The sequence below is a fragment of the Pipistrellus kuhlii genome, unplaced genomic scaffold (assembly GCF_014108245.1).
Source record: "Pipistrellus kuhlii isolate mPipKuh1 unplaced genomic scaffold, mPipKuh1.p scaffold_m20_p_8, whole genome shotgun sequence".
NCBI lineage: Eukaryota > Metazoa > Chordata > Mammalia > Chiroptera > Vespertilionidae > Pipistrellus > Pipistrellus kuhlii.
The window spans coordinates 15491954-15515043 of record NW_023425584.1 but is presented as its reverse complement, the minus strand read 5'-3'; the positions used below and the strand labels follow the sequence as shown (position 1 = coordinate 15515043).

Below are 23090 nucleotides of genomic sequence, written 5' to 3'. Positions count from 1 at the left end.
CAGACCGACGCTCTACCACTGAGCCAAACCGGCCTCGGCTGATAAGTAACTTTTATCTCTTGTAGGTCAGCCTGGAGATTAACAAGGATTAGGACATCATACTTAATATTTGAGCTGTTTGTTTTGTAAAAGATCTTTCCACGTGATCTCCAGTAGAGATCTTAAAACTGCTGTAAGGATCATTATTCTATTTTACTGGCTAGAAAACTGAGCCCATCCAGATTAGGTGGCTTGTTCAAGATCTCTGCTTCCCTAATTCTTTCCCAGACCTTTTGTGAGGTGAGGTTTTGTTAATTTTTTTTGATCCCGATGAATTTCCGGAAACGGACTACCGTAGTTTTCGGCCTTTGTTAAGTCATTCATTCATTCCTTTACGCCTTAAATTAAGTACCTTGGCTGCGTATTGGTGGTCTCCATGACAACAGCGCGGGTGTAGGTGCGGCCGGGTTTCCGCCGGGGGCGGGGGCGGGGCGGAAGTGAGTGGGGAGGAGCGGAATATCGCGCATGCGTTCTGTCCAGACGCGGATTGAGCTCGGAGGCTTCCGTAGAGGGGAGGAGAAAGATGGCGGCGGCGGTGCTGGACCGCCTGGGTGAGGATTTTAGTGGTTAAGGGGCGGTAGGAAGGAGAGGCGGTGGGAGTTTGCGTTGACGGGTTGTGTTGCCGTTGCAGGTGCGTTATGGATGCAGAACCTGAGGCGGAAGCTGGTCCTGGGGTAAGTGGCTCAGTTGCAGAAGGGCCACGGCCTGACTAGTCCTTAAGTTACTAGGAGCCTCTGTGCGTGCTGTTTTGGGCTCTAAGGCCATGGAGATGACACCCCACCATTCCGGCAGCCCTCAGGGAATTAGGATTACCTGCAATGTCTTTTCTTTTTTTTTCTTTTTTAAAAATATTTCTTTATTGACTTGAGAGAGGAAAGGAGAGGGAGAGAGAAACATCAATGACGAGAGAGAATCATTGATCGGCTGCCTCCAGAACTGTCTGTACTGGGGATGGAGCCCTCAACCCAGGCATGTGCCCTTGGCCAGATCGAACCTGGGACCCTTCAGTCCACAGGCCAACACTCTGTCCATTAAGCCAAATGAGCTAGGGCTGCCATATCTTTTCTAAACCGTTCCTTCTGATCTTTTTGAACATGGTCAGACTCTCCTAACCATGCCTCAGTGCCCCACTTTCCTACCTTCCCCCTCCAGTGCCCTGCTTACACCTCCAGGGTCCCAGTCCTCCTTCCTAGTTCCCACTCCAGTGCCCTGCTTACACCTGTAGGGTCAGTGTTGCGGATAGCATGCTGACTTCCTGCCTGGGGTTGTGTTACTTGTTTTTTATGCATTATCTCGTTCTTGTACCATCCTACGTAGTGTACGTCCCCATTTTTAGACAAGGAACTTGGAGCCCTCCAAAGAAAAAACTTCCCTAAGGACCCTCAGTTACAGGAGTTTTTGAAGCTTTATACTATACTAGAGGCCCCGTGCATGAATTTGTGCACCAATGGAGTCCCTTGGCCTGGCCTGTGGAATGGGGCCCAAACCAGCTCTCCAACATCCCCTGATGGGTCCCAGAGTGCAAGATGGTGTAGGCCAGGCTGAAGGACCCCACCGGCACACAGTCAGAGCTGGGGAGGGACACAGGAGGGCTCCAGGGCATGTTCGTCCCTTCTCACTCAGTCCCCATGGGTTGGACCCCAGCAGCAAGCTGACCTACCAGTCAGAGTATCTGCCCATTGTTGGTCAGTGCATGTCATAGCAACTGGTGTACCAGTTGACTGTCTGCCCCCTGGTGGTCAGTGCTCGTCATATCGAGTGGTTGAGCATCTTTAGCATATCATTAGCATATTATACTTTGATTGGTTGAATGGCTGACCAAATGACTAGACACTTAGCATATTAGGCTTTTAAAATATAGGACTAGAGGCCCAATGCACGAAATCGTGCGAGTTGAGTCCCTAGGGTCTTACCTCCTGCTATCAGGGCCATCTTCTGCCTGTTCACCAGTCCCCAGTCCGAATGTCACCTGTGCCACAGGCTGTCAGGCTGTTGGGATCACCAGCTCATCCCCAGCTGCTCAGGAGCTCAGGTCTGCGGGAAAGCAGGTGCCGGTGACTTCACCTCTATATGAGTGCACCAGGCTGGCCACTGATGGAATGCGCTGCCTGCTTGGGGCCACTCACGTGGGCACCGCTGCCACTGCCGCTGCTGCGGGGGCTTGAGGAACTGATGGAAGCTGTGGGGAGCACCCATGACCTAGCTGCCCTGGCATGAATGGCCCCGAGTGGGCAGCGTGTTCCATAAGCGGCTGTCCTGGCACACACGCATAGAGGTGAAGTCACTAGTGCCTGCTTTCCCACAGGCCTAAGCCCCCAAGCAGCTGAGCAGCCAGGGATGAGCTGGTGGCCTGACAGCCAGCCTGGTCCTCCCGCCACCCACCCCAATTCTCCCGTTCACCATCACTGATCCATTGGAGCCTGCTGGCTGGGGACAGGGATCAAGAGATCAGCCGTTCAGCCCACTCACCAGTTCCCAGTCTTGCCCCACCCCTCTCTGCTCTATGCGGGTCGGGGAGAGAGGGGAGGGACTGGGAGGTGGTCGTTTGGTCGTCATGGATACTGGCTTTTTATATATAGAGTATTCACAATGTCATTTGATCTCAGGACCAAAGCATTCCTTAAGGTTAGGGGCCTCCCTTTTTTTTCTTTTTCTTTTTCAGTACAGCAATTGATATTTGGAGATTGATAATCTGATTGTAAATTTTCTGATCAGCCTTTATTTTGGTTTATATAGGCTTTGGATACAGAAAAGTTGGGTGCAAATCTACTTTTTAAGTGTGTGATTTGGGGGAAGTTACTTACCTTTCTAAGTTTCAGTTCTCTTGTTATGAGAGGAATAGTAGTACCTACCTCATAGATTATTTTAAGAGATAATGTTTAAGATGGTGTATGTTATATAATCATCCACCCTACATTTAAAAAAATATATATTTTATTGATTTTTTACAGAGAGGAAGGGAGAAGGATAGAGAGCTAGAAACATCGATGATGGAGAAACATCGACCAACTGCCTCCTGCACCCCCCTCACTGGGGATGTGCCTGCAGCCAATGTACATGCCCTTTGACCGGAATTGAACCTGGGACCTTTCAGTCCGCAGGCTGACACGCTATCCACTGAGCCAAACTGGTTTCGGCATCCACCCTACATTTTAACTGCAGTTGCTGCTTTTGTCGTTATAAATGATTACTGAGTTCTTATTTTTTGTTTTGTTTTTTGTTTGTTTGTTTGTTTTTCCTCCATCCTAGCTTCTTGTTTCAAGAGGATGAAGAGGTGGGCTAACAAAGAAAATAGGGGTTACAGCCCTAAGGGTTTGTCTGCACTTTGCTTTCTTAGGTTTTCTTCTCTCTCTACTGCAGCCATGCAGATTAATTTACTGTCTTCTGAATACGTTGTGCACCACTGCCTCTTGGCTTTTTCACGCTGTGCCCTCACTTTCTGTCTACAACAGCAGTTCTTGGTATTTAACCCCCTATTCACATGTTGCACCTTCAGAAGGTTTTCTCGGGTCTCACTAAAAATGAAAGGCATTGATTTCTCCTTCCTCTTAGCATGTGTGCCTTGAGTAGTCATCTCATGTGCGTGTATCTGGGCCCTTTACTAGCTGTGAACCCTGGACAGATAGGGTCAGTTCTTGTTCCTCTTTGTAGCTCCAGCATTGAGTCCTGAACAAAGTAAGGATTTTATTAATGTTTGTTGATTTAATTGTCCTGCAGTGATTTATATTGGGAAGATCTAAGCCAAATAACTTAGTTTGGCTTCAGTCTTTTCATCAATGTCCCATATAAGATGGTTGGAATTTTCTAGATAATCTTGTAAGATTCTTTCTAGTTCTGAAATTCTATAATTCTATAATGGGGAAATGATTATATAAAAACTAAGTAGAAAGGTATAAATACTGCCCGTGATAACTGTAAAATCTTAAAAAAAAATATTTTATTGATTTTTTTACAGAGAGGAAGGGAGAGAGATAGAGAGCTAGAAACATTGATGAGAGAGAAACATTAACCAGCTGCCTCCTGTACACCCCCTACTGGGGATGTGCCTGCAGCCAATGTACATGCCCTTGACCGGAATCGAACCTGGGACCTTTCAGTTCACAGACCAACGCTCTATCCATTGAGCCAAACCAGTTTTGGCAACTGTAAAATCTTAAGGATCATCTAATTCAGTGTTTGGAAACTAATTGCATATATGTGCTAGAAATAAATAAATTAGAAGTGGCTTTTGTAAAATGAGAGAGTATGTTAGGGCTTGTGTCAATTTAGAGTGCATCCCTCATCTAAAGGCTTGAGCAGATGAAGCCTTTCCATAGGCTGTATTTGGTAGTAAACGGACATTTTCCAAGTCTCCCGTTTCACTGATGGATGCATTTGAGAAATTTTGTGACTTACGAAGGGTATACAGTTAATACATAGCAAATCTAGGATCTAAAAAAAAAAAATCATTTGGCTTTAAATAGTGTCCTGTCACACTTTGGGAGGGCAGAGTGATGGGCACAGAAGAGGTTTGTCAGGGAAGGTTTTTGGGAAGAGGTGACTTAAGTTTAAAATGAAGAGTACATTTTAGTGGTAGAAAATATCTCTGGTTGTTATTCATCTCTGCTTTCAAGTGTTCTGATTGCATGACCAGCAAGATTTGACAACCACGTTGATTTTGTGCTCTCTTAATTAAATCTTCCCTTGTGATCCAAAGGGTTGTGATTTCTTGCTTTTTAAGACAATGGTTCTTAAATTTGAGTCACAGGCCTCTTTGAGAGCACGAGGAAAGCCACAAGCATCTTCCCAGAAAAATACGTATTACAGCCATAGTTGTGTTTGTAATTTAATAGTCCTCAAGCTAGGAATCTGCCCTGGAACATCACAGCTAAACATAAGCATCTGTTTGTGATTGATGAGGTGCTGTAATGCTCACTCTGCAGTGAGGACACAGTCATGACTAGTGCAGCACACAATAAAGTTTCACAGCAGTAGTTAGAGAACTTGGTTAGGGGAGGGTTGGTTTTGAGTTAGGAGACTATTTGAGTTTATATTTTTGCTGATGGGAGTGATCCAATAGAGATCATTTCTGATAGAAAGAGGGAAGAAAGAAGTGCCTGAGCAATGTACTTGAATACTAAGTGGGAAGGAATGGGGTCTGGGGAGAAGGGGTGTATACATTTCATGCATAATAACAAGAGAAGGTAGTAAGTGTATATGGACAAGGATGTGGGTAGGTATATGGATTAGATGGTGGGAGCTTGTGGAAATTATCTTCCAATTGTTTGATTTTTCTTAGCTAAATAAGCATTGTTAACAGTTGAGATTGAGAGTGAGAGAGGAGATATGGGAGGTTTGACTAGCAAGAAAAGGTCTGATATTTGTTTTTAGGGGCTAGGAGATGAAATGGATAAAGGAAATATAATAGAAATGCCAGGCAACCTTAAGGGCCTGAAATAAAAAAAATCTGAAATCAATAAAAATCGTCTCTGAAATCAATAAAAATATGTATTTTTTAAAAAACACAAAATTTAGCTGTATGGCTTAGTTGGTTGGAGCGTCATCTCATACACTGAAAGGCCAAGCATTTAATAACAGATGAGGGCACATTCCCAGGTTGCAGGTTTGAGTCCCGGTCGGGGCGTGTATGGGAGGCAGCCGATGGATATTTCTCTCTCACGTCAATGTTTCTCTCCCTCCTTCTCTCTGTCTCTGTCTCTGTCTCTGTCTCTGTCTCTGTCTCTGTCTCTCTTTCTTTGTCTCAAATAAATTAAAAAACTTAAAAGACATATCCTCGGTTGATGAATGTAAAATTTAGGCATTTAGCTAACCTTGGCTTACATAGAAAATCTGGCTTACTAACCCCACATATGTATGACATAATAACAGGAACCTTTTGGTACATGCTCCCTGTTCTGCAAAAATTAACTGTTTGTTTTTGACTGTCTCTTTAGCTAATAGTGTCTTTCTACTGGGGGCAGTTTTGCCACCCAGGGGACATTTGGAGACATTTTTGTTTCTTACAGCTGAGGCAGGGTTTGTTACTGGCATCTGGTGGGTAGAGGTGAGGGATGCTACTGTACATCCTTGAAGGCACAGGACAGCCCTCCACAACAAAGGTCCAAATGTCAGTAGTTCTGGAGTTGAGAAACTTTGAAAGTTGCTGGAATTCTACTTTTCTCATTTGCTAAGCTGTTTCCTTGTTTGATTGTTCTTGACTTTGACAAAGTAAGATTATATTGAGTTATGAGAATATGCATATCACTTCAGCCCTTTATTTTAGATTTAAATGAGGCAAGAGGGAGGCTGTTCTTTTATTCAGTCTCAAGTGTAGGATTAACTTAATGTTATCAGAAGTAAATTTGGAACAAAGAATTTTTTCCTTGATGCATATAGCATGATATTATCAAGATTGAGCCTGAGGCCAGTATTATCTTCGCTTGGGACTTGGTTATATCTTGTTCTGAATTTCAAAATGAACTTTGAATAATAAATAGGAAGTATTAGTTCTTTCTTTCAGTTGTGACTTTGGAAAGTTTCAGAGTCTCTGTCTTATCGGAATTAACTTAATTCTATAGTTTGGCTTATATCTACTACTCCTCAATGCCTAAAGACTGTGGGTAGAATTTAAAAAGTGATACTTAAATGTAATCCTCAAGTATCGGGAGACAGGAAACACTAGAATAATGAGAGTAAGGACATGCTTCCTAGGCTAGTTTTAGTCTACCACCTGCTTTCTGCGTGGCTCTGGCAGTCTCACTGTACTGCGGGCCACTGCGTGCATGCTGTGTGGACAAGCACTCTGGAGAGTTGATTCACCTGCTTACCTTCACCTGCTTACAGTGAAGTTAACAGGATTTCAGATTCCTAGTAAATGAAAAGCTATTATTAGTGGTCATGCTTAGATTTCAAAATGATAAAAGTTGATCCTAGATGTTCTTTACTGGTTTAAAAAAAAAAAAAAAAAAGTTTAACAGCCCTAGCTGGTGTGGCTCAGTTGGTTGAGCATAGTACCATGCACTGAGAGGTCACAGGTTCAATTCCCAGTCAGGGCATATGCCTGGGTTGTGGGCTCAATCCCCAGTGGGGGGCATGCAGGAGGCAGCTGATCTGTGTTACCCTCTCACATCTATGTTTCTCTCCCTCTTCAACTCTCTCTAAAATCAAGAGTAAAAACATAATTAAAAAAAAAGTTAGCTTTGATTCTTTAGAACCCTATCAGTAAACGGACCTCCAGGCAAACTTAAAATGTAATGTTTGCCCTGGCCGGTATGGCTTGGTGGGAGGGTCATCCCATACACTGAAAAGTTGTGGGGTTGATTTCCAGTCAGAGCATATACCCGGGCTCAATCCCTGGTCGGGGTGTGTACAGGAGGCAATTGATTGATGTTTCTCTATCACATCAATGTTTCTTCTTTCTAAAATCAATTTTAAAAAATTAATATTTGTTGGAAAACAATAGCAGTAACCCATGCCATTTTTTTAATTCCAGCAAATTCCTTTTCTCGAGTTTTCTCAAGTGACCCTTCATAAGCTTTCTCACATAAAAAGGTGTTTATAAAAGTCTCAATTTTGAGTTAATTTTATTTTCAGTTCTACCTGATGATTACCTCATTTTATTTTTTTAACTTAGTGTTATTCTAACAGCTGGCCAGGAGAGGGCACAGAAGAACTTCGGATTTAATACACTTCTGAATTAAGTACCCAATTTGGAATAATGACTTAATGTTTTTACTTGATAATTCATTTTATGAATGATTTGAGCACTGAAAGTATTGTAGGTATTCATTATTAATTATTCATTATTAATTCATAATGTGTTTAATTTCTTATGTATATTTGGACTGGAAGCAGAATTAAGGTTTGGAGAGATCCTAAAGATGATATAGTCCAATTGCTCTTTTCATAGATAAAGAAAATGAAGCCCAAAGAGGTCCTTCATGTACCCAAAGTTAATTACAACTTTGTAGAAACATAAATGATATGACTTAACATGGGAATATTTGAATGGGTGTAATATAAAGTTTACAGTTCATGGGATTTATATTTTTTGAGAACAGGAAAGAATTAACGGCTCAGAGGGCCTAGTTAATATTAGCTATCAGTGTTTATCATCTCCTTGATACTGTAAGATACAGCACACTAATTATTAATCTACTAACAATCAAGTGAGGTAGCTATTCTCAATCTAAAAATAACACCTACAATTTACTGAACCCTATGAAGTGTCAGGTTAAGTATTTAACTTACAGTATCTCATTTGAGCTTCTGAAGAAGCCTATGAAGTAATTACTGTAATTACTCCTTTTACTGTTGAGAAACCTGAGATCTAGAAAGTTATGTGGCTTCCCCAAGGCCATTCTCTTAGTAAATTAGAGTTAGTATTTAGACCCAGGTCTGCTTGACTTCTTACTCTCTGCCCTCATCACCTGGCTTAGAGTTTCATTAGGAAATCCTGCCCTGTTTCGTTTAAAATATTGGAACCTAAATGTGGATGGCAAATGTACAGATTTTGTCAGGTATGTATTTCAATAGATGGCACTGATCTTAATATTATGATATAAATGGTTACGTGAGGTCGAGTAGGAGAAATGAGCCATTGGGAGAGTCGATTCAAAAAAATTATTTAGCCTGAATGGTTTGAGGGCTAAAAGCAAAGATGCTGCCAAGCATATCATCCAATTGCATGTATATATTGTGTAAGAGTCTGCAAATATACACCAACTTTGAATATTGAAGTCTGGGTTAAATATTTACTCATTATCCCTATGCCAGGTGTTGTCCTTGGTGCTGGAACACAGAGGATGTCAGACTTGCCCTCGATGTTCAAATTTAGATTAAAAAAAAAAAATTATATATATATATATATATATATATATATATATTATTGATTTTTTACAGAGAGGAAGAGAGAGGGACAGAGAGTTAGAAACATCAATGAAAGAGAACCATCGATCAGCTGCCTTCTGCACACTCCCTACCGGGGATGTTCCCGCAACCAGTGTACATGCCCTTGACTGGAATCGAACCTGGGACCTTTCAGTCCACCGACCGACGCTCTATCCACTGAGCCATACCGATTTGAGCTAAAATTAATTATTTCCATTACATCTTTAATCTGTAGGTTCTTAATTCAGCTCTCTTTTTCCCCCTTATCTGTTGAAGAAAATTGGTTGTTTGTCTTGTAGAGTTTTGTACAGCTTGGATTTGGCTGAGTGCATTCCCTTGATGTTGTTTGATATGATCCCCTGTCTCTGTATTTCCTATATTGAACCTAGAGGCTTTATCAATTTAGGTTAATTTTTTGTGGAAAGATGGTGGGTGGCATGCTCTTTTATCAGGAGACACATCATGCCAACTTTATCCATTAATTTCTTAGTGTTTATAAAATAATGTCATTGGTCTTCTTACTCAACAAAGTTGAGGAACACACATCAGATGCCTTTCAATCTGCTGAAGGACTGAGCTGACTTATGATACAGAGTCAGTATTTATTCGTCAGTGAGAGCAAGAGATCTTGGGTGAATATTTATTATTTGACTTTATTCAAGTTATTAACTTTTCATTCTTCCTAGCCTTTGATAAACTAGCTCTTTGAGCTTTTTTTTTTTTAATGTAAAAGCAGTGTTTTTGTTAATGAACATGATTAGAATGTTTCCATTTGTGATCCTTACATAGTTTCTGTCAAAATGGAAACGGTATGGTTCAGAAAAAGATGCTAAATGTCTGTTGTTTTACAGGCTGCTTCCGTCTCAGAGCGTTTTACCCCAGTCACACATCCACACAAGTGCTTCTCTTGACATTTCTCGAAAATGGGAGAAGAAGAATAAAATTGTTTATCCTCCACAACTGCCTGGAGAACCTCGGAGACCAGCAGTAAGTTTGTGATAGAACCAATTTCTAAATTTTGATAAAGCCCTCTCACTCTTCTGTGGCTGGCAGTGATTTATTATTCCATGTTCGGAAAAGAAAAAATTATACAGCAGTTGGCATAATCCTTTAATTGATAAAGAAAATGCATTGGATTTATCTCTTTGGAAGTTTTAAAAGATGGTACTTGTTCCTATTTGTTTGCCTTACATTATTAATCTCCTGGATAGGGGCCTTAACTCTAAGCTAGTAGTTTAAGATTTATTGATTTTTTTATTTCAGGGGTTCGCTAATGAATTCTTGATAATGGAGCATGAAGAGTGGGCAAGAATGACTTAAACTATTGACCAATATTTAAATCATATATGGTTTTCCAGTGTTTTATATTTGAATATAGACACTTGGTTGTTTTATAATTCACAAATCTTTGAACATAAGGTTTGAATTTAATCGAGTTTTATCTTAATCTTTAGCTGCTCAGAATTCTTTTACTCTCTTCACATTGCTTGTGATTGCTTGTCTGAGATATGTCTGATATCCAGCTTAATATGAACTTGCTGTGGAATATATTTACATCTGTTTAAAAGTTTATGCCGGGCTGGTGTGTTTCAGTGGTTGAGCATCAACCTATGAACTAGGAGATCATAGTTCACTTCCCAGTGTGAGGTGTACAGGAGGCAGCCAAACAATGATTCTCTCTTCCCATTGATGTTTTTTTTTCTCTTCTCTCTTTTCCTCTAAAATCAATTAAAAAAAAAAAGTTTAAGCAAGTAATGATAGCATAAACAAGAAGGGAACATTTGAATCCTTAAGTTAATAAACTGAGGTAAGTACTTTAGAAATAGAATTACTATGTTAATTATAAATAATTCAGTTCAGCAAACATTTTTAAAGGCTTATCTTAAGAAAGTATCCTTAGGCAAAGCACCTGCCTAAAGTAAATGTAGAGTTTTTTAATTTTAGAAAAGGAGGATTAAATAACTTTCTCCTTTTTTTGTAAACTCTTGATTCCTCTTTTCCCATGCCCTTGCCAGGATTACAGTATCTTTTTTACAAAATTTGAAGATAATTATCTACAATTCAGGTTTAAAGATAATCCACCATGGGGTACCAAGAATTGAAACGTTTTTATATAAAATACGTTTTTGAGTGTATTAATTTTTGCAAATTAATATTATCAGTTATGACAGTTTTTCTTTCCTCTCCTGTGCTCCCCAGGACACTTTATTGCTGAAAATATAATTAAAGTATTGCTACAGTTTTCAGGCTGTCAGCTTCTATGGCAACTGAAATGAAATATGCTACAGATTAAAAGATGGCCACTTGAGAAAACTGCTGTTTCTAAGGCATTTGAAAATTTCCTGCAGGAGTCAGAATGTTAGAAAATTCTCAGGTCTCCTTGTTATTGCTTGCCTTGTCAAATGTTTCCTACATTTTTTAAAGTGGTATTATGTAGCTACTGGCTTATCCTATATTACCCTAATAAAAGGGTAATATACAAATCAACCATCACTCCATCACAAAGATGGCAGCACCCAGTCCTCTCAGCACCTCCAGAGTCTCCCAGTCTTGAGGGGGCGGCCGCTGAGAGCAGGCAGCATGAGTGGCCTGGTGGAATGCTTGCTTCATCGCCACAGCGACAAGGCAAGCTTTCCTCGCCCAGTCGCGGATGGGCCTCTGGCCAGGCGGGGTGGTGACGAGGCAAGTGTTCCATGCCCGGTCGCAGATGGGGCTCTGGGCCGTGGAGAGTCCCTGGGCAGCGGGCACATTGTAGCTAGGCCTGTAGAGAGCTACTGGTGCACGGATTCATGCACAGGGCTACTAGTATGTTTCATAATTTAAATCTCTTGCTTCATTCAAATAACTATTTTGCACATTATATCCTAACATAAATTACTTTATGTAATTTACTGTATAGGTGAGTTAATAGCATATAATGCTGGAAAGAATGCGGGTTTTAGAGTCAGAAGGGGAACTTCAAAGATATGTTTGCTAGACATTGTATTTCTCTGGTTTTCACTTTGTGAAAGGATTATAAAATGCTTCCTCTCCCAACTCATAGAGTTAGATCAAATAAAATTTGATAATTGCTTTGTGAACTATTTATTAAGATCTTACTGTGTGCTAGGCAATGTGAAGTGCTTTTTTTTTTTTTTTTTTTTTTTTTTTTTTTTTTTTTTTTGTTTTGTATTGTGATTTTTTTTTTTTTTTTTTTTTTTTTTAAATATATTTTATTGATTTTTTACAGAGAGGAAGGGAGAGAGATAGAGAGCTAGAAACGTCAATGAGAGAAACATCGACCAGCTGCCTCTTGCACATCCCCTACTGGGGATGTGCCCGCAACCAACGTACATGCCCCTGACCGGAATCGAACCTGGGACCTTTCAGTCCACAGACCGACGCTCTACCACTGAGCCAAACCGGTTTCGGCTGAAGTGCTTTTTTTTTGAACATGTTATTTTATTTCATTCTTACAGTTTTATGAGGGAGGTAATATTATCTTCATTTTAAAGAAATTTAGGCCGAGATAGATCAAATAACTTGGGTTTTGTAGTTAGTAAATAGTAGAACTACCGTGTTTCCCCGAAAATAAGACATCCTCCAAAAATAAGACCTACTTACAGGTTTCCTTCTGAGTGAAATATAAGGCATCCACCCCGAAAATAAGGCCCCCCCCTAGGCTAAACATGAGAGATTTGGTCCACTGATTCTGAAAGAAATGGAGTCACAAGAAATTCACCAGGAAATTCAGGAATTGGATTGTTATGATGATGTTCAGAGGATGATGACATGATTATCATTGAATAAATGAGTAAATTCTTGATACTGTAGGATTCAGTTTGTCTGGTTTGTGTTGACAACTACAGTACTACCGTACCGTATACAGGTAATAAATTTCCTTTGTTTTCATTTAACAATAAACGTGTACCATATTCTTCTTCATGGAAAAATAAGACATCCCCTGAAAATAAGACCTAGCACATCTTTGGGAGCAAAAATTAATATAAGACACTGTCTTATTTTCGGGGAAACAGGGTAGGATTCCAACCCAGGCAATCTGATTCCAGAACCTGTGCTTTTGACCAAACACCAAGAATACTGGTGAAAACCGTTATTTTGTCCATTTCACATTGTTCTCTTCACTAATAGGAAACTTTTTTCTTATTATTCTTTTTCTTTTTGTCCTTTTAGCGAGCTACATGTTTTAAAAATACTTTCCTCTGGATAAAAATATAGTATATATTGGCACAAACTTGTCATTTTGTACTTTATATTTTTCCCTTAGTAATTTTTTTCAACAGAGCCAGACTTTGAAAAATATATAATTTTGTGTAGGGAAAAAGAATCTGCAAATCTTAATAAGGTTTTTATTTCTTATGACAGGATTTTCATTAGGCATAGAAAGTCAAAACTTTATTAACACTATGTTACTGTCATTAAAATTTTTTTTTAATTGATTTCAGAGAGGAAGGGAGAGGGAAAGGAGAGGCAGAAACATCAGCAATGAGAGGGAATCACTGATCGGCTGCCTCCTAAACACCCTTCATTGGGGTTTGAGGCTGCAACCCAGGCATGTGCCCTGACCTGGAATCGGGAATTGAACTGTGACCTCCTGGTTCAACCACTGAGCAACACTGTTATTGTAATTTTGGTATAAATTTGCTAAAGCATTATTATTATTATTATTATTATTATTATTTTCTATTTGTAAGGAAATCTACCATTGTCGAAGACAAATAAAGTACAGCAAAGACAAGATGTGGTATTTGGCAAAATTGGTAAGCTAAAATAACTATTACCATATAATACTTAAAGAATCTAAGCTATGACTTCTCCCCCAGGATTTAAAAAATCAAAAAAATTTGCCTCTACAAGGTGAGGAGTATAATTGCATTTTCAGACAGTTGGTAGGTAGTCCAAAAATGATTGCTTAGAGATGAGTTATTTGCTTAATTTTTACCTTTCTTCTGAGAAACTGTGTCACATTGGGTACATAGATATTTAAAACAAAGGCATCAGGAATCTGGCTATAACCAGAGAATTCAGAAAGCAAGTTTATTCACCTGTAAGAGTTGATTCAACCTGTTTCAAAACTGACGCTTTGTATATTTTTTTCTCGGGAAAATGAAATGTAGGCATGAAAAGAGACAAAAGCAGCAAATATACATATAATGCATTTGTCCTGTAAGAGAAAGAGGTGTCTTTATTGCCTAGTGTGGTCCTAGCCCACCTGTGGTCTCTCTCTGTCATGTCTGCTCTCTTTTAATGTTATTTAAACTATTAACAATCTAGGTTTTATGGTTAACAAGTTTAAGCTTGATTTTGACAGTGGTATTACTTCTCAAACTTTTCTTTTGCCTGCATTTAGTTAGCTATCTATATATATAAAAGGCTAAGTGACTGACTGTTCATCCGTCCAACTGACCCACCAACCAGCCGGTTGGTACATATGATACGCACTGGCAATTTAAAAATAAAAGTTGACTCGCGCATGCATGGTATTTGTCCCTGTCTGACTCTGGCCTCCCATTTGAATTAACTTGAAGACAGTTTCCCGTGATGCCAGCATTTGCGAATACTATTAATAAATCATAAGAACAAACTCTATACAGAGTAGGAATATTCCTACCTGAACCTGTTTTCAGACATGGTCAGTTATATGTTGCTTTTTCTCCAGTTCCAAGAGTGTGTGATGTTAATGTTAAAGTTGTAAATATCCATACTTCATCACAAGGGAAATTAGTCAAGCACTCTGGAAATGGTTTTACTCTTATGTGGTATACAGGGAGATAATTAGAATAAGTTGAATCAATTTATCAGTCGTTTTTATCATTGTTTTTATATCATGTTTTTTTTTTAATGTCATGTTTTTATTGTTTTTATATCATGTTTGTTTTTATATCATGTCTTTGTTATATCATGTTACTGTTAATCAATTTATATATTACTTTCATATACATTTTACTAATTTTCTCTCATCTCTGATACTTCTATTATGAAGAAAGGGTGAATAGCTTTATTAAAATATTTTTTCTAATTAATATCCTTTCAATGTGCACGAATCCATGCACTGGGCCATTAGTTTTAATTTAAAAAATTCCTCCCAGTTTTATTGAGATATAATCAACATATATCTACTTAGCTATTTTTTAGAAGTTATTTAGATTATGTAAGACTTTTGAAGGACTTGTATGCATGCATATAAGCATAACCAGTGGATATAGACAGTAGGGGGTTGAGGACCTGTGCTGGAGAGCAGGAGCGGGGAGGGGGGGACGGAGGGGGAGGTCATTTGGGGAAAAAGGAGATATATGTAATACTTTAACAATAAAGAATTAAAAAAAAAAAAAGACTTGCTTTTCATTGAAAAGAGAACATTGATTTTGTAAATTAATTTGCTTATTTTCTCTTGTCTGTCACCCCTTAATTCTAGATTCGAGGCATGTCCATTGATCAGGCTTTGGCTCAATTGGAATTCAGTGACAAAAAAGGAGCCCAAATAATTAAAGAGGTAAACTAAGATTTGAGGTGAGGGGTGTATAGCTGTCTTGTGTTAGTAAGCTCAGCCTAAATTCTGAATTCCCTGGTGTTAATGCCTGGTTTATATAATACAGATTTAGGATGCTCAGTTTCATTAATGTCCTTAAACCTTAGGAATGTCATGTGCTTTAAGCGTGTTTTTTTTTTTGGTGATGCTTTTATTTGCACCAGACATTTATATTTGAAGTCTGTGATACATTTTAATGATTTGGGGCTTGATATATTTTTTTGGTCAATTCCACAACTGAGAGTTTATGATTTTCTAACTAGTTGAGTGGAAAGAGCATTGGACTGGGATTCTGGAGACTTGGAGTCCAGTCCTTTTTCTCATATTTCTTTTTTTTTATTATTTTTTAATTTTTTAAAATATATTTTATTGATTTTTTTAACAGAGAGGAAGGAAGAGGGATAGAGAGTTAGAAACATTGATGAGAGAGAAACATCGATCAGCTGCCTACTGCACATCCCCTACTGGGAATGTGCTCGCAACCAAGGTACATGCCCTTGACCGGAATCAAACCCGGGACCCATCAGTCCACAGGCTGACGCTCTATCTACTGAGCCAAACCGTTTCGGCTCTCATATTTCTATTGTGATAATCTGTCTGGTCCCATTTTTCTTGTTTGTAAAACAGGTGGGATTGGATTATATAATCTTTAAAGACCCAGCTCTAAGTGTAACTGATTCACTATGTATAAATAGACTAATGGTAAATTCACTGATTCTTGTTTCAAAAAGCTGGTTTGAGAATATCCAGGGTTATCAGCATTATTTTCTATATTTCAGTTAAGTCTTTCACCTAGGGTCAATCTTATCTTTTCAGTTTAGTAGGTGAATAGTTAACGATTGATGGACTTAGACTTCTAAGAGGTTCCATATAATCCAGTGCCTATATTTAATCCAATTCAGAATGCAATTACTGAACGTCTGTTGTGTACCAGTTTTGTACTATATTCTTTATCTAAAGGAGTGAAAGATCTGGCTTCTGTTATTTCTGACAGTTTTCCGGTTTCTAAAAATGTGCTCTGGAGGAAGTTAATTCAAAATATGTATGAAGTTTAAATGTAGTAATTCCTAAAGGAAAATTTCAAGTATGTTTTCTTCTACTTGTCTGATATTGTTAATGGTTACGGTGGTTCTGAAGTTTAAGTATTTTGAATAAGATTTAGTTCTTGAGCTTCTTGAACTATTTGGCAAGTCTCAGACTCAAAGACATAATATTCATTATGAAGTGTACTGCTGCAAGGGCTGCTATCTGCTCCTTCACAGCTCACACATTCCATTTAAAACCTGGCCGGATGGACTGTGTTCCTTGCATTTGCAATTCTTCTCTGAGGAAGGAAAGCTCACTGTACCCTTTCTCCTTGGTACTGTTATCATTGGATATTCTCTTTTTAAAATTGACTGTAAAATGGAGGCATGTGATTAGCAGTCTAAGAGATAACAACAAGAAATGAGAAATTTCATTTCACTTTAGATCAGGGTCAGTGATGTGAATGCCTTTCTTTTCCTTGTTTAAGGTTCTTTTAGAAGCACAAGAGATGGCAGTGAGAGACCACAATGTGGAATTCAGATCCAATTTATACATAGGTAAGATTTTTAACATTTTTAGTGTTGGAAATCTCTTCTGATAGCGATGTCAGGTTCTTTATCCAACAATAGTCTTTGATATCTAATCACTTAGGGCTGCGTTTGCCAGTGAAAATTGCTGGTAATAGCTTTTCTGTCTTCAGCGTGCTCATGTTAACCTGTTGTAAATGGTAATAACAGTGCTTTATTGTTACCTATTCTATAATGAGACTGGGATTATGAAACCCATTGCCAATAATTATTGAGTAATGGATACCAAGGTAGTACATGGAGTGGTCTTTTAATCATAATAAAACTAAGAAAGAACATAATTGATTTTGTTTTGAATGAATTATTTGTCAACCTAAAGGATCATAGGTTGACTTTAAAACAAGTCTTTATTCATAATGTGCCAAGCCAGGTGCCTAACCCATAAAGGTGCCCTGTAGATTAACCTTCCAATGACCAGAGTGGAAGATCTGTTGAATTGTAGAAGCCAAGGGCCTTGGAAGACTCAGATGACCCAGGTGTGCAAATGTCCCTTTGGTATTACATCCGGAAGCATTATTTTTGGTTTTGCATGCTTTTTCCACATCAAATTAAACTCATGTAAGTGAGATGCTTTGGGAAGCATTTGTACAGTACAAAGTGTGAGGGATTTTTTGTAGTATACCTTCACACAGCTCTTTTTCCAGAAAGAGATCAGTGATTATTACAAAGTTCTCTTTGCCTCCTCCCAACACACAGTAAAGTGGAACAGTAGCTGGAGTTAATGTATTTCTCTCACTTCAGCAGCAGTTACTCCTAACTTCAGCAGTTTTGTAATCAAACAAAGATGCTGATGTCTAAGCAAAATTTTCTCCATCTGCTAAACCTACATATAAGGAGGATTCTTTTATCTAAAGACTAGAGGCCCGATGATGTATGAAATTCATGCAAGAGTAGGCCTTCCTTCCCCTGGCTGCCGGTCCTGGCTTCCCTCTGGCACCCGGGACCCGGTCTTCCTTCTGGCTGCCAGCAGGCACCTGGGACCTGGGCTTCCCTCCCAGCCCCAGCTTCATCCGGAAGGTCGTCCAGTCTAATTAGCATATTACTCTTTTTTTTAATAGATATTTTAAATTCAAGATATGGGGGAACTGCTACTCTTCAAATTGAGGGAAAGGGGCTGAATTATTATGGGGAAAATTTGTTGTACCTTAGTATTTTTCAACAATTAGAGTAGAGAAAATCATTTGAATTCCTCTTTGTCACATAAACTTTGTCCTGGTGGAGACACTTACTTCAACGCATCTGGAATTGATGCTGAAACCACACCTACTTCTGAAATTCAAATGAGTTAAGATTCTCAATGGAAATATTTTATTTTAAAGCTGAAACTTTAAAATATATTCTGATAACATGCATGGATGCAGAAGGAAATCAGTCTGGTAACTTAGAAGATACAGGGCTGCAGTAGTTAAACCATAAACATTTTCCTCTGGGAGCAACATGAGTAAATAATACTGGGAGGGCCCAGAATTATTGGAAGAAGTGAAATGGATGAAGAGGAAGACCATTTGCTTAAAACCTCTTGGTGACCTTTCCCGTGCTTTTCTGAAAATAAAATCAGATTTAATCAATGTTATTCAGTTTCATAGGAATGTGTGGGCTTCTTAGCTGATAGACAACACTTGGTAATGGAATTCAGATACAAATGAAATTGAATTTGTCTTTAATTCCACTTTAATAATTGTGGTAGAGAAAGATAGAGGGAGGACCTTAATCATGGCCCATCAAATGAATGAGCAAAGCCCATTGTTGCCACTGAGCAAAAATAAATTTAACCCGTCTTACATGAATGGGCCTTTAATTCATTGGTCTCATTATGCACATTTCTGTTTAAAAACCTCTGCCCTACCTGCACCCTCTTTTCATCTAATCCTGTGTAAAAAACTTTGAATTAGGGCTGGTAGTTTGGGTTTGTCATATAATTTTCTTTTCTTGTTTTTTTTGTTAATCCTCACCCGAGGATATTTTCCCATTGATTTTTAGAGAGAGTGGAAAGAAGGGAGGGAAGAGGAGAGGGGAAGGGAGAGAAAGAGAAACAGAAACATCACTGTGAGAGAGACACATTAATTAGTTGACTCCTGAGTGACCAGGGCCAGGGATTGAACCTGCAGCCCAGGTATGTGCCCTTGATTAGTAATCAAACCCAGTGCACAGGCCAGCGCTCTAACCACTCAGGAACATTGGCCAGGGCAGGATTTGTCTTAGGATTTTAAAAACTCATTTGTTAAGTGTTTTATTACATAATCCCATTAGGAATGAAAAAGAGATTAGTGGAAAATGAAATATTATATCAGGCATTTTATCCTTGTATTTGCCAAGTTTCCCCAATAAGAATCATCTGAGGTTCTTAGTAAAAATACAGATTTTTAGGCCTCACCAAAGACTCACTGATATAAACAATAGGGGAGAGGCCTGGGTAAGTACCCTAGTGATTCTTACTGATAAAATGTAGGAAAGTGATTTATTTTATTGTATTTTTGGAAAAGGCTTAGATATTTTATTCCATAGGCTTTTAAGATTTGAAAGACTAACTACTCGTTAGCTACCATTTTGTGTCACCAGTCACCTAAAATAGGTAAGAATAGGTATTTAAAGGAAGTGCTTTTTTGGTAGCATATGTTCTCATTATACAGTAATTCCTTCAGATGCCTGACATCAGTCTAAAGCTAATACCTGGTGTTGCATGACCACAGACTTTGAAAGTTCACTTCCCTTTCAAACTTATAATGATGACTAATGACACTGTGAATAGCCTTAACAAGTGGACATGGACTAATAAAATGTCACTGCTTAATGATTCATTGGCATCTAAAGTGATTCACTAAAGAAAGTGATCGACTGACTTTGTAAATCAGTCTTCTGGGCTAAGAGTGATGAAGTGGGGAAGGGAGAGTTTCTAATGTTAAAATGTCAAGGTTCTCAATTACCTAAATGCTAGTGATCGGAAATATTGACATTATTTTAACTACATGGTACCTATTGGACATTACCTTTAGAAGGTTGTTCCTATTTTTGAGATGTCTTAATGTTTTCTCTTTCATTCAAAAAGTATCTGAGTACCTCCCATGTGCACTACACACACAGTGACCTCTGCCCTAATTCCAGTTAGTGACGGTGAGTCTTGGCAGCAGTTTCAAACCTTTAATGCCTATCATTTTGTTGTTTGGCAGTAGTAGCCCTTTGGAAGGATACATGAATTGTTCTTCTGAGTTGGAACAAAACTATGTACACTGTTAGTATAATATGCTCTTGGAAAACTTTGGTTCTTATTTTATAATTTGAGCAAACTTATTAGAGATGCCTGTATTGAAACTATTATATTAGCAGAGGATGCATTATAAAATCATTTCTGTTTCTTGTGGAGCATGACTTTCTGGTGCATTACAGAAGGAGTGAAGTTTGGTTGAAGAAGTGACTATACAGGGGAAACATGAACACTTACCCAAGATAGCATATGGTTTGGGACAAAAAGCAGTAATATAGGTAAATGGTATTGGAGTAGGGAAGAGGTCAGTATGGGTTAGAATGGTCATGGAGATTTTTCTAGAAAAATTAGATTTTAAAGATAGGCTTTTGAAAGAATGTTCATGAGAAAAGATTGTCAGACTAAGGTAATGGCATAAGCAAAGGCACCTACGTTGTCAAGTGCATACTTTGATATAGTCCCTATATCGATAAAGTTATGTCACAGTAAGAATATGCAAATGGAAAGTACTGAAGTGGGTGAATCTGATATGCAGTCTGTAGATTTCGCCTTTTTAAAAGGCTTATTAAATTAACTAAAAAAGGTAAGTGAGTAAATTCAGAGCATAGTAGGTAGTGGTTACTACTCTGATTCACTATGGGCGAACAGATTTTTTTTTTTTTTTAAATATATTTTATTGATTTTACACAGAGAGGAATTGAGAGGGACAGAGAGTTAGAAACATCGATGAGAGAGAATCATCGATCAGCTGCCTCTTGCACACCCCCCACTGGGGATGTGCCCGCAACCAAGGTACATGCCCTTGACCGGAATCGAACCTGGGACCTTTCAGTCCGCAGGTCGACACTCTATCCACTGAGCCAAACCGGTCCCGGCAGATTTCTTTTTATGAACTATTTAAAAGATTTCTTCAAATTTTAAAAGGTCAAACTTTGCCATGCAGTGGGGGATGGGAGTTGAGGGGCAGGTGTAATGCAGGAGTTCCTAAAACTGGCTGGAAATCAGAATGGGGCCCGTGGGAATGGTAGTGTTTGCTCAGGATGTGATTTCCATGTCACCTCAAATGTACTAAATTAAAACCTCCAGGGGTGGGGTCTTAGCATTAGCATTTAAAATAGAGTCCTTAGGTTAGTTGGATGTAGCTAGCCCAAGAACCAGCATTTGGGAACTGTTGGTTCCAGGGGCTTTCATCACAATTGGAATAAAATAAAAACTCCTTCCCTCAATCTACAGGGCTCTCTGTAATGCTGTCTTCTGATCTCTGACCTCTTTCCCTTATTGGTACCACTCGTCACCGTACTTACTGTGCTTCATCGTTCCTAAAACAGGCCAAACGCAGTGCCACGATTGGACCTTTGCACTTGCTGTTCCCTCGTTCTGGAACACTTTACCCGTAGACATTTTCCTGGATGATTCATTCTGATCTTAGGTCAATTGTCTCTTCCTCAAGGGTGCCCCTTGACACCCCCTTACGTAAAGTTGCCCCCCAACACCCCACCAGTTTTCTTTTGCTCATAGCACCTGTCACTAATGGAAGCGAGCACGCTGATGTTCTGTCTCCTCTGTATTGTACACTGCATGGAGCCAGGGTCCTCGCAGTCTCGTTCACTGTTTCTCCAACACCTAGAAGAGAGCCTGGTCCTTAGTGAGTACTCAGGAGATATTTGCTTTGAGACCAGCCTGCTCTAGCCAGCCAGAAAGCTCATGTAGTCTTAGAATCCAGTCAAGGAAAGGGCAGAAATTGCTCAGCTGATCAAGCTAGAGCACCGTGAGTTCAGTCATTTCCTATAATTCTCTTTTTTCTTCCCTGTCTAGCTCAGTCCAACTCAGGCCGAGGCCAGTACCTGAAACGCATTCGATACCATGGCAGAGGCCGCTGTGGGATCATGGAGAAGGTTTATTGCCATTATTTTGTGAAGTTGGTAGAAGGCCCTCCACCTGCACCTGAACCACCAAAGACAGCAGTCACCCACGCCAAAGAGTATATTCAGCAGCTTCGAAACCGGACCATCATTCACACTCTATGATGGCGGAAATCAGACTCCACAGTGTATATAGTTTGCCATTTATTTCCTAAAAACAAACAGTAATTAAAGACAGAGGCGTTTTATGACTTGTCATTGAATTATTGAAGTACAACTGCTAGTTTTGTCTGTGTAAGATTGCCCATCTCTCTGAGCCTTTGGATATGTTTTATGTGTTTGCAACATGGAAGGGGAAATCTGCTCTAGACATACAATAGTAACAGACTGGAACTCACTAGGAATGTTAACTTTCCAACTAGTGTCCTACAGGTGGAAGTTTGATACTGAACATGAGTAGGTTTCAGGATAAGAAAGCTTGTCCTTATTTCTCTCATTTTCCCTTGGGAATAGAGGGAGTGTGGAGCTGAGCTTACCTGCTTGCTGTTTTATTGCAGAATTTTAGGGCATTCTGTGGTTCTGTTTTTCCTTTCTCTGTTGGTATAGGCCAGTGGTCGGCAAACTCATTAGTCAACAGAGCCAAATATCAACAGTATAGCGATTGACATTTCTTTTGAGAGCCAAATTTTTTAAACTTAAACTTCTTCTAATGCCACTTCTTCAAAGTAGGCTCACCCAGGCCATGGTATTTTGTGGAAGAGCCACACTCAAGGGGCCAAAGAGCTGCATGTGGCTCGCAAGCTGCAGTTTGCCGACCACGGGTATAGGCCAATGGAGGAGGGATTATATTTTCCTTTACTGTTTTAATAGTAACTTGAAATTACAGAAGTTTATTTATATATATTTATTATAAAACTCCAAAGCCTTAACTCAGAAAGTTTTCTTCTAGGTATTAATACTGTTTTCATGTTCCATTC

At 39.2% G+C, this 23090-nt stretch overlaps 1 protein-coding gene across 3 annotated transcripts; it reads left to right on the top strand.

Moving 5' to 3' along the window:
* Window positions 1-489: 489 nt before the first annotated feature.
* MRPL22 (mitochondrial ribosomal protein L22) lies at window positions 490-22364 on the top strand. 3 transcript variants are annotated; one of them, XM_036423734.2, is made up of 7 exons: window positions 497-590; window positions 671-713; window positions 9759-9894; window positions 13602-13667; window positions 15323-15400; window positions 16950-17019; window positions 22067-22364. In XM_036423734.2, the coding sequence occupies exons 1-7, from the start codon at window positions 563-565 to the stop codon at window positions 22276-22278; spliced, it is 633 nt and encodes a 210-aa protein (XP_036279627.1). In that variant the 5' UTR covers window positions 497-562; the 3' UTR covers window positions 22279-22364. The 3 variants fall into 3 exon arrangements, with proteins under 3 accessions (XP_036279626.1, XP_036279627.1, XP_045432629.1); XM_036423733.2 differs by lacking the exon at window positions 671-713 and having other exon boundaries at window positions 490-590; XM_045576673.1 differs by lacking the exons at window positions 497-590; window positions 9759-9894.
* The last annotated feature ends 726 nt before the right edge of the window (window positions 22365-23090 follow it).